Genomic DNA, 16622 nt, shown 5'->3' with positions numbered 1-16622 from the left:
CATGTGGCCTTTAGGCACAGCAGAGTGAACAAATCAGAGAGGACAGCCAAAACACAGCATGCTGTGAGACAAAAAGAAGATCCATAGCAGCAGAAAAGGAAGGGGGGAAAAAGTTAAATGGTCATTTTTGAGGCGAAATAAACTCAGAAAATGTGTGAGAAAAGATCGAGCTTGGTAAGGAAGGAGGAGAAGGAGTTGGAATTGGCCTGGTGTGAGTTACGCAGGACGCGGAGTGGCTCTCCTTCCTCCTGCAGGTTCCTCCTGCAGGAGGAACCTGCAGCTCCTACTGGAAACACTGATGTTAACACAGGATGACTCTCGCTGGAGGGAGTACGGGTGGGTGGAGAGAGAGCGGCGCTGACAGGAAGGATGGATGGAGGCGGGATGGGAAAGAATCCTCTAGAATCGGACAGTATTATCCTCATACCCTGCTGCTCCTGAACAAAAAAAAAAAAAAAAAAAAAGCACAGCAGGCACTCAAAAATAATTAGTAATAAGTACTTATTGCAAAGTAATAAGTAACAAGAAGACTGAGGCAGAGTAAAAAGAAGAAAAAAAAGATTTATTCTGCTTTGTCTGAATCTACTGTGAACTAAAGCAGCATCTCCCCCCTCAGATAAAGACGGCTGTGTGTTTGATGGGATCTTCTGCCTGCCACTGACCTTCACTTTTAATGAGTTTCATTTCCCAGGCAGGAAATTTGAGCCAGATGCAGCAATGCCCAGATGAAATCTGAGCGAGGCTGCATCTGAATGCCACAGTGATTAGGAGCTTACCGGGAGTTTAATTCACCTGCCCAACATAACCCCGATTTTTTTTTTTGTTTTGTTTGTAGGGCTTAATCCTCGAAGCCCTATGAAAACGCTCACCAGCTACTTTACCGTGGACCGAGTGGAAACGAGGAATTGGTACAAGGCTTCATTTTCCCTCTGTTAAGTTACTTAAGATGACGATGCCGTCTTAACGAGCCCCATCAGCTGAGATGAAGTGCCTGACCTCCTAAAAACCAGTCCCCATGCATTTCATCGTGCTGCAGCTCCCTCGTTGAGGCCACAGCTGCAGAATGCGTTGTCTGTGGAATAGATAATCGCCTTGTGTGACACAGGGAGAAGCCATAATAAATAGAAAGTATGCATCACTGTGGTGTTCCTCTGTAGTGCATAGAAGCAAAATCACTTTAGGGAATGTGTGGACAACACTGACTCTAGCATGATCAGCATTTTTTGTTTTTTTTTGCGTGGTGAAACGATGAGCCAAGACCAAGGCGCCTGAAGCCCGTTTAACCGCAAAATGTGGGGCAGTTGACCTTTTATGTCTTAAGAAGTCTCTCTTCCTGTGGATAACCTGAGTAGACGCCCAACTGAGACCATTGCAGTGCCTTGAACTGTAGTTTAAATTGACGTACAACCTACAGACGACGTTCTAGTCAACCACCTGCAGAACTATCGTCTGACCGTGACAGTTGGCAGCCGGTCGATAGGGGGCGCTAAGGTGCCACCCTCCCTTACGTGAAAAGGGAGGACGGCTTATAAAGGCGACCTATTAAGACTTTTAAATATTGTATTAGCGAGTTTTCCTTTATAGCGTGTGCCTAAAAATTACAACTTTTCCACAAACTGACTTTCTTTTAATGAGCTTTCCTCGTCAGACTCTTGTCAATTCTTTTCTGGGGCGAAGCTGATGGCGGCCGAGAAGAAGCGAAGCTAAGTAGCCAATCGTGTGTTGTTGCTATGGAAGAATAATAAACATTTGACCAATCAGCATCTCTGAATTCAATGTCTTTATGCCGCTTAACAGGAAAGTTTTGCGTCGCCATGGTGATAAAGTTGATAGCGGTGACAACGGCAGTTGAATTCTCCACTTTGAATGACAGAGCAGCGCTTCCCAGATGGCTGGCAACACTCTCTCTATGGCCCTGGATGGTAAGCTACGGTTTCTGTTCCTCTGCGCGTTTTGTTAGTTTTTAACTACTGTACTGTTTGGTTGTTTGCTTTTTCTGTTTCAGCTGCTGTCATTTATCCTATGCTGATAATCAGTTATGAATGTTACTCGTTTATCTGATGAACCACAGCAATGCTAACCAAAGCACTTTGCTCTGGTTATCAAAATGCTAATGCTGCTCTGGATAAATGTTGCTAAGATTTCTGAAAAAAAAATTATAATAATAATGCGCTTGTTTGTCTTCTTTGGGTTTCTCCTGCTATTATAATGTTAATGTTTGGTTGGTATAGTAATGTTTGCTCGTTCTAATTGTTATAAATTTAAACTTCAACACTGGTTTGGATTGGTTTGGTATTTTTCACAGTTGTGAGTCTGATTCAGAGTTAGCTGTTGGCATTTATTTAAATACTGTATATTTTGCAAGTTAGTGATCAGAACTAATCTAACCTTTTCATGTTATTTTTGCTGTATGAAAAAAATATTATTGTGCAATAGGAAGGGTAGGGAGATCTATGGGCACATCAGCCCCACCATGAGATATTTCTCACCAGCCTCCACTGCTGACCCATAGAATGGTACATTAAGCTTGGTCATCCATTACCATTATTTAATAGTAAATTAAAGTCCCCCAGCTCATTATGGTACGGCCCACTTGCACCTGCGCTCCGAAACCAGACAGGGTTACACCTTACCAAATAAGGACATGTGGTAAAGCTGCGCAGGGATGACGTTGGACGTGAAAATGGAAAAGAAAAAAGAACGGCTCCATGTGAGCGCGGTTCAGATGCAGACCGAAAACAGAGGGGAAACACCGGCCTAATCTCGTTACATAAGAAGCCACTGAGTCTGCAGACTCCCTCTGCGGTAATCCTCTGAACTATTCATGTTCAATTGTCCCGAGGCGACACACTTAACGCACAGGGCGCAGTCACTTTGCGCACACTTGTGGCTCCGTGCTGCTCTTTGCAGGCGCGCAGTCTCTGTGCAGTGGCAAGACAAAAAAAAAAAAGTGCTGGAAGCGGGTAGCGATCGGTGGCTACAGTCGGCGTATTAACGCTTTCTCTGCTGCAGAGGCTGCCGTTGCCTCTTTTTGCAGCTGGCGGCTCATTGCGCTGTTGGGGCCGTGACGATTCCGCTGACGCGCCACTAGCCGCACCACCCAGGAGACAGAAGAGGAGAGCGACGGAGCGGGGCTGGACACCGGACTCTTTCTTCTCCTCCTTCCTCTTCTAACGCGGACGAACGGCTTTTTGTCCACCTGCAAGTCGATATTTACGCAGCAATCAGAGCGGCAGCATCAGCCCCGACTCCCCAGCAGCGATGGAGGTTCCAGGCTTGGCGCACAATATCACCAGCCCGTTAAGTCCCTGCGAGGGGATGATCAAGAACCTGAGTCTGGATTCCATACAGTTATGCGAAAGAGACGGTGAGTGTGTGTTACTGTAGTTCTTAAGTGGAAGAGGGGGAGAGAAAGAGGGCCAATATAAACGCTGCTTTTAGTTGGAACGGCGTGCAGAACCCGTATAGTTTTGCATGAGGGATGAGGGCCGGTGACTCCGCAGGTTGCTTAGGCAGATAAATTGTGCGCTTTTTATGTCCGTGGAGAGAACATAGCTGAATACATTTACATTAATAATGGAGAAGAAGTCCTTTGTTGGAAATAACTGTCTGTCTCTGCAGACTGAGCGTGCACATGTTGGCAACTGATAAGCGCCTTTTCATTTCAGCACCACAGGCGTGGACAGAGAAAGGCACCAACCCCGCCTATAGCTTATCATTACTTCTGTTCATTTTCTCTTTGAGAAAACCCTGCACCCCTCTCCCCCCCCTCCCTCCCTCCCTCCCCAGCCTCGTCCCCAGTTCGTTTGCAGTAACTTCTCTGCATTTTATAACTCAAAATTTCACGGTATCTCATTAAACCACGTTTGTGGTCTGTGACTGACTTCTCATCAAAGTTCTAGAATTAGGAGGCAGGAAAAGCAAAACAAAGCACACGAACGTCGTTTTAAATATAGCATGCTGCTCAGGTGAGAGTTAACATTGAATTTGTTCATATTCCTCATGTGAAACAGTTGATGCTGGTAGGAGAGAGAAAGGGGGGGGGGGGGGGGGAGAGAAAAAGCAAGTCATCATGAGAAGAGAATGAAAAGCTAAAACATGGCTGCACCCACAAGAGCGTGCACAGGCGGTGCAGCCCCGCACACCCATCAGTGCAATTACACAGCACTGATTCCACATCTGAGGCTTGGTCGCAGAGATGCCAGTTCACATAGATTAATTGTAGATTAATTCACTGATGCACCAATGAAATATGTTCACATTGTTCTATATATAAAAAATAAAAAAAAAACCGACAGTGGTTTATCTCCATTAATGCTCCCCCAGCATCTGATCACTGTGAAGCAATAGTGGGCACGTTTTCTCCTTTACCCCCATCTACTTCACATGCTGCTATACAACAGGGTGCATCCGTATCCCCTTGGCGCTTTGTTGCTTCCTCTCTGGCGCTTTCATATCAGCAGATTTCCAGGCAGGGTTTTAGGGTGAGTCTCGTATTTGCAGCACAGTTACTCGTGGAAGTAGTAGCTAAGTCTTTGTCCTTGAGACGCCCACATACTCTCTGTTGCTGTGTTGCTCCGTCAACAATGTCCACTCTCTTTCTAAACACAAGATGGGTTGTTGTGATTTAAAATATTCATGCGACGTGTCACTTGGAACAACGGCAGTGTTGTAATAACCATTTGCAAGCCTTTATCATGTCTTTATGTTTTAATGCTAAAAAAAAGTACTAAATCTTTATGCAATTATTGTCGATCCTCAGTCTAAAAATCTAATGGTAATGGTAAAAAGCAACTATTTATTCATGTATTTACTTTTTAATTCATGTTGTTTAGTTTTATGAGGCACATACTGATTATTGGGACCTTTACTGCCACAGACCAACCATCAGTTCCTGACCTTAAATTCAAGCTCACCTTGGTTTTGCTTATGCAGCAGGGCAATGATTCACACTGAGCCCTTTGGATGTCCACTTCTGAAGGACTCAATTAAAAATAAAATTAAGATTTTGGACTAAGTGTGAATTAAATTAATTGAGATTCTGTTGGATGACCTTAAACATGCTGTGGCTGAATGAAGATAATGGTCCAAAGACTAGGTCACAGCTCCCTCACAGCAATGGAAAAGACAGTAATCACAAATGCTTGATGGCAGATAACCAGTTATTAGGTTTGGAGGTTTGGGTAGCTTTTTCTTGTAATGAGTGAAAACATCATGTTGTATTTTTTTTTTTGCCTAATTTTGAAATTAGTTGAAGAACTGAACCGTCTCAGTGTGACAAAACGAGCAAAAACAAAAAGAAGTCGGTACCGTGGCACAGACTTTGTTGAACGTAAGCACACAAACTTAAAGCAGCTCCCTCTCTCTCATGCTTTCATTTCAGCTGGCACTCTGTGCATGAAATTCCTCCCAGAAAAGGCATTGCACTCCTCACTGTCTCTCTCGCATTCACTTTCATCCTTCTTGGAAACCCGGCGTCATCACATCGGATCGATGCCGGCCGCGTCGCTTTCTGTTTTTACTTTCTAAATTTATCCGTATCCCCATTAATATTTAATCGTCCGCGTGAGAGGCTCGAACGCCCAGGCTGAGCCAGCGAATGAACGCATGGAGTGCCCTCACACACACACGGAGGTCTGTTAGAGCTTTTCAATGCACAGTGGGAAACAAGTTGTTTCTGTGTTCCCAGTGTCAGAGATGGGGTTAATGGTTCACTGTACTCATGTGGCTATGGCATGTGTATCTTCAGCACTCGGAGGGGTGGGGGATGTTTTACTGAGGGCAAAACTGTAGAATCAGCTCAAGTGCATAAGTTAGACTTGTATTGAGTTGTGCTGGTGGTTTTTGGTGCCGTGTCCTTCACCAGTCTATGAGTGCAACTCATCAGGGTGTGAAACGTCCCAGCTTCTCCTGTGGTGAAGAATCCTTCCTCTTGATATATACACAGTATATCTTCATAATGACTGTTCAGTGGTCTTTATTTGGTTCATTGAGCCAGCTGCCAGTTTTATGGCTTTTGGTTCATAAAACTTGCCTTTTCCACACAGAGCGATGAGATGCAGCTCATTTGATGATTTTGCCAGAGACCAGCAGGCCTGTCTTCTGACATAAATCCATGACTGTGCTGGCAAAACCTAGAAATGCAATGCTGCCACGACTATTTGTTGAATTGTCTGTTGATTGTAATGCAAAATACTAAAATGTCATCGTACTCATGGGTATTTACATGCATTTAGGCCTATAACTGCAAAAAAAAAAAAAAAAAAAAGGATACTTGAATTTAAATTGCAAATGAGAAATAATGAGTCATTCTGGTTTTGGACAAGTAAAAAAAAAAACATGTTTTGTTCTCCAGCTTAAGTTGATTTGGTGGAAAAAAATAAAAATTAAAAGCTACTTATTTTTATTGAGCATGGCTAAAGGTGGAATAAATAACTTAACCCCAATGCAGCACACTGTTTATCACACTCTGAAAGATGTTTTTGCCATTGGCAGCTTCTCAGGCTCACAGCGTGGTTCCTAGCCTGTGCTGCAGCTAAAAGAAAGCTGTGATCTGTTTCTTTTTTTTTTTTTTCTTCCTCCAAAGGGCCCGGAGTATCTATGCTGACTAATATCGCCTTCTTTGTGTTTACAGCTCAATTTTAGACTCGCGCCCTGCGCTTCAGACAGCTTGTTTAAGTGCGCTCTTGTGCTGTCAAACTACCATCTAGCTTTTATTTCTCTCAAACTCGCTACTGTCAGAGCTCTCAAATGGAGCTGTAGTCATACATGGTGGACAACGGCAACCACACAGAGATCATATCGAAGCAGTTCAGACAGACTCAATTGAAGCAGTGAATCCGGCTGAAATGTAAACACTCAATATCTCCAGGTGTGACTAGACGGAGCTGCATATGCATCTTAACAAGATATTCATTGATGTTTTATATTCTTACATCTCTTGAGTGTGAACTTCCTGCCCAGCAAACGCAGTTGCAGGCATCAAGATTGTTTGTTTGGAGTTTAAATAAGTTTGGCCGACCAGTTTCCTGCAGAGCAGCCGTCCCTGCATCCCGACACGCGGTGCTCTGCTGAAGCATGCAGAGGTCTCCTGGGTTTGTTGCAATCTCCTCTGGGAGCTGCATAATGAATCTGTGCTTCTGCACTCTTAAATAATGTCTCCTAATAAACTGCCTCGTTTTTTTTTGCTTAATCATGATGCGCCAAGAGCCCAGCCTCCTCCTTCCGTGCAGCAGAGCGTTACAGTCCGTCAGAGGAGGAGGCAAAACAACAGAAGCGCATCATAATATGTGTTTGTGGTAACATTACACGGCGGCCAAATTAAGCGCTTAGCGAATCCAGGAGGAAGGAGCCGAGGGCGTAATGCTGGCAGATTAATTTAAGTCTGGATGAGGGTGAAGGCCTCCTGCGAGAGACTGAAGACTTTACTTGTTCTCACAGCCTGACCTTCATCCAGCTTGACTCTCGCCCCACCATTTTTCATCCTGCGCTCTCTGAGTCCCCGAAGGTTTAAGGCCGACTTCAGTTTCCCACAGAAAGGGCCTGGCTTATCTTGTTTACATTTAGTGGTTTTGGTCCTACAGTGCCGCGAAAACAGAGTTTTCATACCCCTTGAGCATTCCCCCCACCCCCACCCCCCAAAAAAAAAAAAAAAAAAATCCCATTACCTCCTCAAATTTTAATGCCTTTTATTGGGATTATGTGCTGTAGGAAAAGACAAAGTAGACCATTTAACAAGTGGTGTGTGTGAGGTGGGAAACTCAAATACAAGCAAAAGGAAGGAAGGCAGATGGATGAGATTTGTTTAGCAGAGAACAGACTGATGAACAAACAGACACAACAGAAAGAAGGAAGATGGGACGGGGGGTGGGGCGGGGGGGGTGTGAGGATTTTCCAGTCTATGCATTAAAATCTGCTCTTATAGCAGTTAATCAAAGACTCAATATTCTGGACTTTTGCTGAGTGGCAGAAGTGAAGGAGGACTGAGAGAGCACTACTGACTTTGTTTTAAGACGTCTAGCTACTCGGTAAAGCTTTGTGTGTGTGTGCGTGTGTGTGTGTGCGTGTGTGTGCGTGCGCGCGTGTGTGTAACTAAGTAAATAACATGAGAGTTCATATTATTTCTTATCAAAGCCGGTCCTGGCCTGTTTGGCTCTCTGTGTGAACGACCCTCCGCTCCTCAATCCTCCCCCAAGTTGAGTAATGCATTAGGCCCCGTCATAACTCATAACAGTCGCATCCCAAGGGGCCGGTGGGGTGGAGGTTTCCTGCCGCTCTGGGTGGTTGCCCATGTCGCCCCTGTCAGAAACCTCCACCGCTTGTTATACAACTACAAATAACTAAATGAAGTTGTATGTTGCTCATTCAAGAACATTACCTGTTTACAAATGTGGATGAAAAGTAATGCTAGGTTTATGCTGATTTGCCTGTGATGTCTGCAAATGTTTTATATCCCACTTATTCAAGGAGATTTGCATGAAAGTGATGACTGATGTTTTTTAAAGGCAGTATTAGGGCACATTAGCATAGGCTAAGTGTCTTAGTATGAAGACAGTTTGCAAATGAATTAGGTGAGCAGTGGAGTAAACAGGAGATGAGTCAGCATCCTGGAGTCACCTGAAGGCAGCGGGGTAAAAATCTTCACAGGATTTTTACCACAGGAAGAAACAAAGTCTTTCCCAAGTGAGATGGGTTATACATCAATAACAACTATAAAGGGAAACCAGAGAAAAAGTCCTTGAATGCTTCTGCAGCTATATTTCATTTTTTGCATAAGGCAGATGTCAGAGAATGACAACAAAGGTTATCTTTTTTTCTTTTTCCTCCAACTTTGGTAAAGGTCAGCAGCATCCAGTTTTCCGATGGGACTTTACGACGCTTGCATCACTGTCTGGTCTGCACTGACTGGATGAAACACTTCCTGTCTGAGCCATGGCCTGTCATGTCTTGCCCTGAGCCCCTCAGTCTGAGCCAAATGAATCAGCTCAGTGGGGTCTTGTTTTAATGAGATGGGCACATTAAATGCAGACCACCGGCAGGACAGGACAGGATGTTTCCACCAATCAACACGGAGAGGCCTGGAAGGAGGGCTGCTTATGATTTCAGCCTCAACACATAACATAACTCATTCAATGTGGAATTTACCTTGACTGACTACTACAACTGGATAGCGACCCAGTAGCGGCGCCAAATGGCCAATCATGTGTGGTTGCTAGGGGAAAATAATAAACATTTGGCCAATCAGCATCGCTGAATTTAATGTCTTCGGCTCCCTGAAATTCTGCACCGTCTGGAAGATGCTGGAAAGTTTTGGGTCAATGTGGGGATAAATTTGATAACAATGGTAGTTGAAAGGAAGTTTAGACCAAATTCTCCGCCTTCACTGACAGCCACACTTTACAGATGGTTGGTAAGCTACAGCTTATGTTCCTCAGCATGTTTCATTGTTTTTAGTTACCATGCTTTGTTCTTGTTTTTTTTTTCAATCAACCACCATCATTTGGTCTCTGCTGATTAACTATCAATGTTGCTCTCGTTAGCATAATGCTTATGCTGCTCGAGGATGTTGCTAAGATTTCTGTTTTTTTTTTTTTTTTTTTTTTTGTTTTTTTAAGTGTTAATTGTTGCATTTTTGAGTTTCTGCTGTTGTTAAAAAAATAAAAAAATAATTATCTCATTATATATAATAGTATCTCATAATAATGAGATACTATCTCATTATAATGAGATAGTATCTCATTATAATGAGATAGTATCTCATTATATATAATAGTATCTCATAATAATGAGATACTATCTCATTATAATGAGATACTATCTCATTATAATGAGATAGTATCTCATTATAATGAGATAATTATTTTTTTATTTTTTTAACAGAGTGGCAGAAATGGGCTTCCATACAAATTGATGTGAAATGTTCACATTTTGTCTTATATTATGTATTTTATTAGCTTTAATTTTAATTTCATTGTAAACAAGACGACACATATCAGGTGATGTTTTCTTTAAACATTCACTCTGGTAACTTGCCAGCAAGCGTTTCCAATGGTACGTCTACTTCCACATGAGGCTAATTAGCTGCAGTGGATTTCATTGAGTTCTGATTGCAAATCCATGCCACACTTATTAGTTTTATTTGCAAAATAGCTTTGAAGTCCGTACATAGTTTTCCTTTTTACTTCATTATGCACCACGTATGTTAAATAATAACCCGTTAAAAATAGATCAAAGGTAATTTTACAAGGTCCAATGGTTCATTTTGGGATGCTGTTGACATGCTTTATGGTAAATTACTTTTTGAAAACACTCTGTTGGGACCAAGAGGGAACATAAGTAAGGGCTTTAATTTGGAAAAGGCAGCGACTGCAAGTTTTCTTCTGCTTTCTGTGCTCGTGCAACACAGTGAGTGGTAAAAGCTACCCTTTGCTCGTCTAATTTTAAGAAAATCAATCCTCAAAAGCTGCACTGTTTGACAATTACTTGGAGGTGAGGCGATAGAGTGCACAAACCCAATTACCAGCCCACTCTTTTATCTCTGCCTCTCCCGATGAACGAGCGGAGATGGATTTTCCATGCTCCGCTACTCTAGCTATTGTTAACCCTCTATAAGGGCCCGGTCATATTGAACATTACCCCCCCCCCCCCCCCCCAAAAACGGCATTCTTGAATTTTTACCCACTGTTGTGTGCAGACCCCAGAGCAATACACAGCAAATGCATTGTTGCCATGCCAAGTGGGCGTCTCAAAGTCCATACTCCGTCTTACGTGACAAAGCTCTTATTCAGCGGGGTTTTGTTTTTCCATCAGCCTCTGGGTGAACTTTGAGTTGTAAAGCCGTTGGCAGCCGTGCAGCAGAGAAAATGTGAGGTTTGCTGCAGCGCATTGGGCTTTTGGTAGAGGCCAAATGGGTTAGTGACACTGTGGCAATAACGTGACCCCCGATTACTGCTCGAACGCCCTTGCTTCTGCAGAAGATTCGTAGAACCGATGAGGCCGCTTAGAAGAGAAGGGAGTTGAGTATCGGATTTGTAACACTGCTGAGGCTCTGTAAAGCAGATATGTGCACAAGCGTGCAGAGAGCGGTGTTTCCATGGCAGCGTATACAGTACGCAGCTCTGTCCCGCTGTGCATTTTGATGGCTATACTGTAAATGCTGTGTGCTGAATAGCTACTCCAGTTTTTTATTTTTTATGGTTTTTTTGGTAAGCTCTAGTCATTCCACTGTGCAGGCTGACTATAAATCCGTGGAGTCAGGGTTTTCTTGTTTTGAACTGTGTGCATAAAATGGGGATTTATGATCACCTCTGGGTCGTTGTAAAGCAAATATTCAAGCAGCGAGTGTAATTATTCAAAGAATTTTTAGTCATTTGATCCCATTTTGCTATTCTATTATGCCGTTCCATGGTGACAGTCTTTTTTTTGTTTGTTTTTTCTCACTTCTTTTTTTTTTTCTCAATTACACAGATAGCAAATCCCAGGATGGCAGCATGGAAGAACTCCCTGTTCCTCAGAACATCAAAATCAGCAACATCACTTGCGACTCCTTTAAGATCTGCTGGGATATGGAGGCGCGCAGCAAGGAACGCATCACACACTACTTCATTGACCTGAATAAGAAGGAGAACAAAAACTCAAACAAGTTCAAACACAAGGTAACAGAGGCGCCAGTCAAACACATAAACAACCTTTTAAAGGTGACGCCACTGGGAGATGAATCACCAAGCAGACTGTTATTATGGCCTTTTGAAAATAAACGATTGGCTCTTTACTGGTACATTTTCACAAAATAATTGAATTAAGAACGCCAATCGTCCTCTGAAATGGCTTTTATATTTTATTATTGGTAAAAAATGTTCCGATCAAATAATGAGTCGTGACAATCAGTTTAACAGAGCAGGTCCATTATATCTAACATAACCACTTTGAAGGTAAAAACACACAATAACCAGATTTGTGCTGCTCAGATTATGTTCATTTCATATGTGATTTATATGTAGAGAGAATCTTGTGTGAATTGTGCATGTGTAAAAATATTTAAATAATTTTTTTTGAATATTTCAAATTCAGCTCTCTGGGATCGAAGGTTTTGCTTTGAACAGTTATGAGTGATGTGTAAGACATCAGTGGAGGTGTAGAAACCTGACTTTTGGGATCTTTCCGGTTCTTTTGGGACCAAGAACAGCAGTTTGGTTCCCTTTGCCTTGAGTTGGCTATGAAACTTCATAACATACATCACTAGACAGTTATTCTTATTAATTTATTTTGCGAAAGTGCAGTGGTCTATAGCACAAATGTGTTTCTGTAAGTTAAATAATATGAATCTTCCATAGTTATGCTCAGCCAGTAGTCAAAGCAACATGAACATGATTTTAGCTTATAATACAAATGGAGTTGTGTAAGTTTATTTCAAATGATATCAAGATATTCTTCAGATGATGCAATTTTGAAAATGAAAATTATTGTTCATTCTCAAAGATAAAATTTACAGATACTTATAAATACCCAAATATCTGTATAGTATCTATATTTGTAACTTTGCGTTCCTCAAGTCTGTTTTTTGCATGCGTGATGCACTTGGAAGTTGTGGAGACGTTTTAAAAAACAAACAAACATTTAAATCAGATTTTCCACACAGCTTGAGAAAGCGTGTAAATGTTTAGGGTTTTTATTCCATGTCTGAATAAATATGGGAAAAGGGTGTGGCATCCATCCCGTTACAACCTTACACATTTTTGCAAGGGATGGTGAATGCAGAAATACTGAAGTTTTGCATTAACTGTAGTAACGGGGTTAAAAAAAAAGACTTTTACAGATGTTTTTGCTGCATCAAGAAATTACTTTACTTTTCTCTTTTAAATAATGGTGGGGATTACCTCAACTTGACCTCTTTGAGAGCTTAAAGAAGATTCCTCTCAAGGTGGTTTTGACTTTAGGACACTAACGCCAGATGCTCTGATTGGCTAACTCTGCGGCACTAAAACGGACCCTGCTTTGTGTCTGTTTTAGTCATTCTTTAACATTTGTTTCATCAGCCTCCGTCTTCCTGTGTTTTATTTTATTTGAGTTGCTGCAGAGAACCTCTCCTCTTTCTGCCTTGTTGTAGCGGGATGACTCTGTTGCTAGGCAGGAGCTGTCGGTCCAATCACTGAGCTGCTAAGGCCAACTGACACCTGTGTGGTGGTGGTTGGGGGGCGGGGGGATTGTTGATGAAATTTGACAGAGCATTTTGGGTGTAGAAATAATCTGGTCAGACTCTGCATGTAGCTGGGAATAAAAAACTAAAAAAAGAAAGAGAGACATACATGGTCAGTCTCCTTCTGAGTAATCAGGACGTGCCAAGGTTGACCTTTTTTGCCCTTTTTCCTTGCCTGTCATCCTGTCTCCCTTCTCTGTACCCAGGACGTTCCCACCAAGCTCGTGGCCAAGGCGGTGCCCCTGCCCATGACGGTCCGGGGCCATTGGTTCCTGAGCCCCCGCACGGAGTACACTGTGGCCGTCCAGACTGCGTCCAAACAGACCGATGGGGACTACACCGTCTCCGAGTGGAGCGAGATCATCGAGTTCTGCACTGCCGGTGCGTAATCCACAACTCGCAGATCATTGTCGCGCATGTCCTCGATCGACCTCCGTCAGAGCTGCCTTTTCAGGTTTCGGAGCGGGGCAAACTGTACGAAATACACACAGAAATAAAGACGATGGCATTTTGGGAGGGAGAATATCAAAGGAAGTCTGCAGTGATTTGAGGAGAAGATCAATAGAGGAGTGGAGGAGGATGAGAAAATAGAGGGATTAAAGGAAGAAGGGGAGCTGTGCTATATGTTTGGAATGCTAAAGTCACATAACATAACAACCAAGAGGCTTATAGTGGGGGAGGGGAAAGAATGGATAGCAGGCTGAGAGAGTGAGGGGGGGGGGACTTATCCACTGAGGCCTCCTGGTAGAGAGAACAGACACACAGTTTAGGCCCTTAGGTGCCCATTCCCCTGCCTGTCCTTAACTCTGACGCCTCGAGGCCAAGCAGTATATCATTAGCTCATTGAATTCAATCAATTTTCGTTTTTATTGGGTTGCTGCAGATGGACCTGTGCAGCAAGGTAACATTCTTGAAAAGCCAAATAAATTTTGTTTAGCAATTAGGTGCTTGAACCTAATTTCATAGCTTGCATCAAAACATAACCAGCCATGAAAAAGCAGCTGCACTCAAGAAATGAGCCAGGATTGTTGACACACAAGGAGATTTGGGAAAGAAATTGGCTCTTTATCAACCCGTCACACAACATAATTTATTTCTGTCTTAGTTAAGCTAATGAAAAATAATAGAAAGAACGAAGCATGAGAGGGATAACAGAATTTTAGCACCGGCAAGAGGGTTTCTGAAGAGCTATCAGTGGAAGTGTGCCCTTTTCTGGGTCTTCAGATCAAAGTGAAGCTTGTTCCCATTTAGGGGTGGACAATATTAAAGTTTCCTCACGATATTTTGTGGTACTGTTGTGATAAACATCAAAAGTGATAATAGCCATTATTTATTCCTACTTTATTAGGTAACTGTAGCTCTGACTGCATGACATGGCAACCATACCCCCCAACAAACACAAATACTGCCTTGAAAATCCCAAACGCTATTAAGTATTACCGGTGAAGCAAATGCTGAAAAGGCTCAACACATTCACACGGCTTCCTCACTCCATCCCTACTGCCTACTTATATGGAGAGAGTCGCTCCATCGTCTGGAGAGAGTGCTCAGGTCAGAGCCACTCCTGATCTGTGTCAAAAGGACTCAGTTGAGATGGTTTTTCCATCTGATTACCTCGTTTTGAAGGTTTTCCTCAGTATGTCCAACTGAGAGTAGACCAGAGCTTGTTCGAGGGTAAATATTAATCGTCAAGCAAAGAGGGATGTCTGGGTTTTAAATCCCAGCCCCCGTCAGCCGGTGACCTGATCTCAGATAAGTGGACGACATTAAATAGATGGTTGGTGCATCTCTTAGACTGGGTTGTGAAGGAGATTAAAAGGAGGAAAGTGAACTGAGGGGCATTGTAATGTTCCTGCTCCTCCTCCACATTCTCGCTGGGCAGATAAACTCCTGGTAACGTCAATAAACAAATGTTTTGTGTGTACAGGAAGGATCAGGGCAGCAACAAAAGTCAAGGTGTTCTTTGAAAAGCTCTTGGATATAGCAAAAGAAAACCAAACAAAACTGCACATCTTGTTTCGTTCGTCTTCAAGCACTGGTTTGTTGGAGTACTAGCGTATTTTTGGCCTGTTACTCGCACTCATTAAGAAAAAGCCCCTGATGTGATTGGTGGGAGTAGAATTATATTACGAGACTTGATTAAATGTTTTTGCTCCAGTTGCTCCGTCGCAAAGGGGATATTTGGAGGGGAATCATTTAATTATTCTTCATGTTAAGTTCAAATTTCTTCATTGGCAGAATGGAAGATATTTGGCTTTTTTTTTTAAATACCTGAAAATTTCAATATGGATTCATGACAGTTGATGATCTGTTTTCTATGGGGGTTTTTGTGTGTGTGTGTTTACCAATAAAATAACGAATCTGTTTCTAGATTACTCTACGGTTCATCTAACCCAGTTGCTGGAGAAGGCCGAAGTCATTGCCGGGCGGATGCTGCGGTTCTCTGTTTTCTACAGGAACCAGCATAACGAGTACTTCGATCATGCCAGGTGGGCACAGCCATAACTGCTTTCATCACCACTTATTTTTTATCACCACTTATTTACTCACTCTGGGTAGATTTGTTATTAATGTCAAGAGACACTTTGTCAAATTTACCCCGAACGAAGCAGCGCTGCTCTTTTACGCGTCTTAAATTAACGACGTGCAACGCTCTCCGCTTCTGGCGAGCATGTGTTTCAGTGAGATATTTATTAAAGCGGTCGTGAGTTAACAAGGACAGGTTTTCTAACACTTTGTTCTCGGCACGTGTGGATTTTATTCGTGCGCTGCTGCCAAGACAATTCAGGGATGGAGACTGATCGCTACAGAAACCTTTTGCGCTACAAAACAACATGGTGGCCTCCTAACTCTTGCTTTAAAGCCTTTCTCTCCAGCTGCCTCAGGGGAAGAAATGAGAATCAGCTGGAGGGAGCCGCTGTAAGCATCCGAATTACTGCCATCAATCCAAACATGCCACATCAAAACTACTGTAGCAAACAGCCAGTTCTTCCAGGAGACTTCTCTTCACACATATACACACACAGCCTTAGATACGGGAAGGTTGTTTTTACTCCCTCATGTTTTTACTGAAAGTGAGCTGACAACACTCAGCTACACAGAGTAGGCGGACAGGGTTTTTGTCAGATTTTTTTTTCTTTTCTTCTCTTCAAACGGACATTCCTCTCTTTCTCCTGTTTTCCTTCCACCGGATCGCCTGGAGGAATTGCTCCCAGTTATACAACAGTTTCTTTACTTATGCTGCAGATTCTGAGCACTCTTTTGTCTGCTGCTGTCCAACCTGACGTCATTCCTTTTTCTATTTTTTTTTTTTTTTTTGCTGAGTTGCAGCTAAACCAGTTCCTGGAGAGCGTGTTTGGTGAACTACCCCATCATGTGGGGATTACCGGTACTGCCGTTTTCCTACGTTGAGAGCAGAATTATTGTA

At 42.8% G+C, this 16622-nt stretch overlaps 1 protein-coding gene across 2 annotated transcripts in view; it reads left to right on the top strand.

Annotated features, from left to right (window-relative positions):
- The first annotated feature begins 1812 nt into the window (after nt 1-1812).
- Nucleotides 1813-16622, top strand: part of phyhiplb (phytanoyl-CoA 2-hydroxylase interacting protein-like b) — a 17082-nt gene continuing 2272 nt past the window's right edge. Inside the window, exons 1-4 of one of the 2 annotated variants that reach the window (XM_016668001.1) lie at nt 1813-1922; nt 11467-11654; nt 13402-13576; nt 15567-15684. In XM_016668001.1, coding sequence (XP_016523487.1) covers nt 1889-1922; nt 11467-11654; nt 13402-13576; nt 15567-15684 — 515 coding nt within the window. In that variant the 5' untranslated portion in view covers nt 1813-1888. Of the gene's footprint in view, nt 1923-2712; nt 3368-11466; nt 11655-13401; nt 13577-15566; nt 15685-16622 lie in introns of those variants that run through there. The other variant, XM_007545408.2, reaches the window with a different exon arrangement.

Source organism: Poecilia formosa, unplaced genomic scaffold (genome assembly GCF_000485575.1).
Source record: "Poecilia formosa unplaced genomic scaffold, Poecilia_formosa-5.1.2 Scaffold12, whole genome shotgun sequence".
Lineage (NCBI taxonomy): Eukaryota > Metazoa > Chordata > Actinopteri > Cyprinodontiformes > Poeciliidae > Poecilia > Poecilia formosa.
The sequence above is the reverse complement of the archived record's forward strand: the minus strand, read 5'-3'. Positions and strand labels throughout refer to the sequence as shown.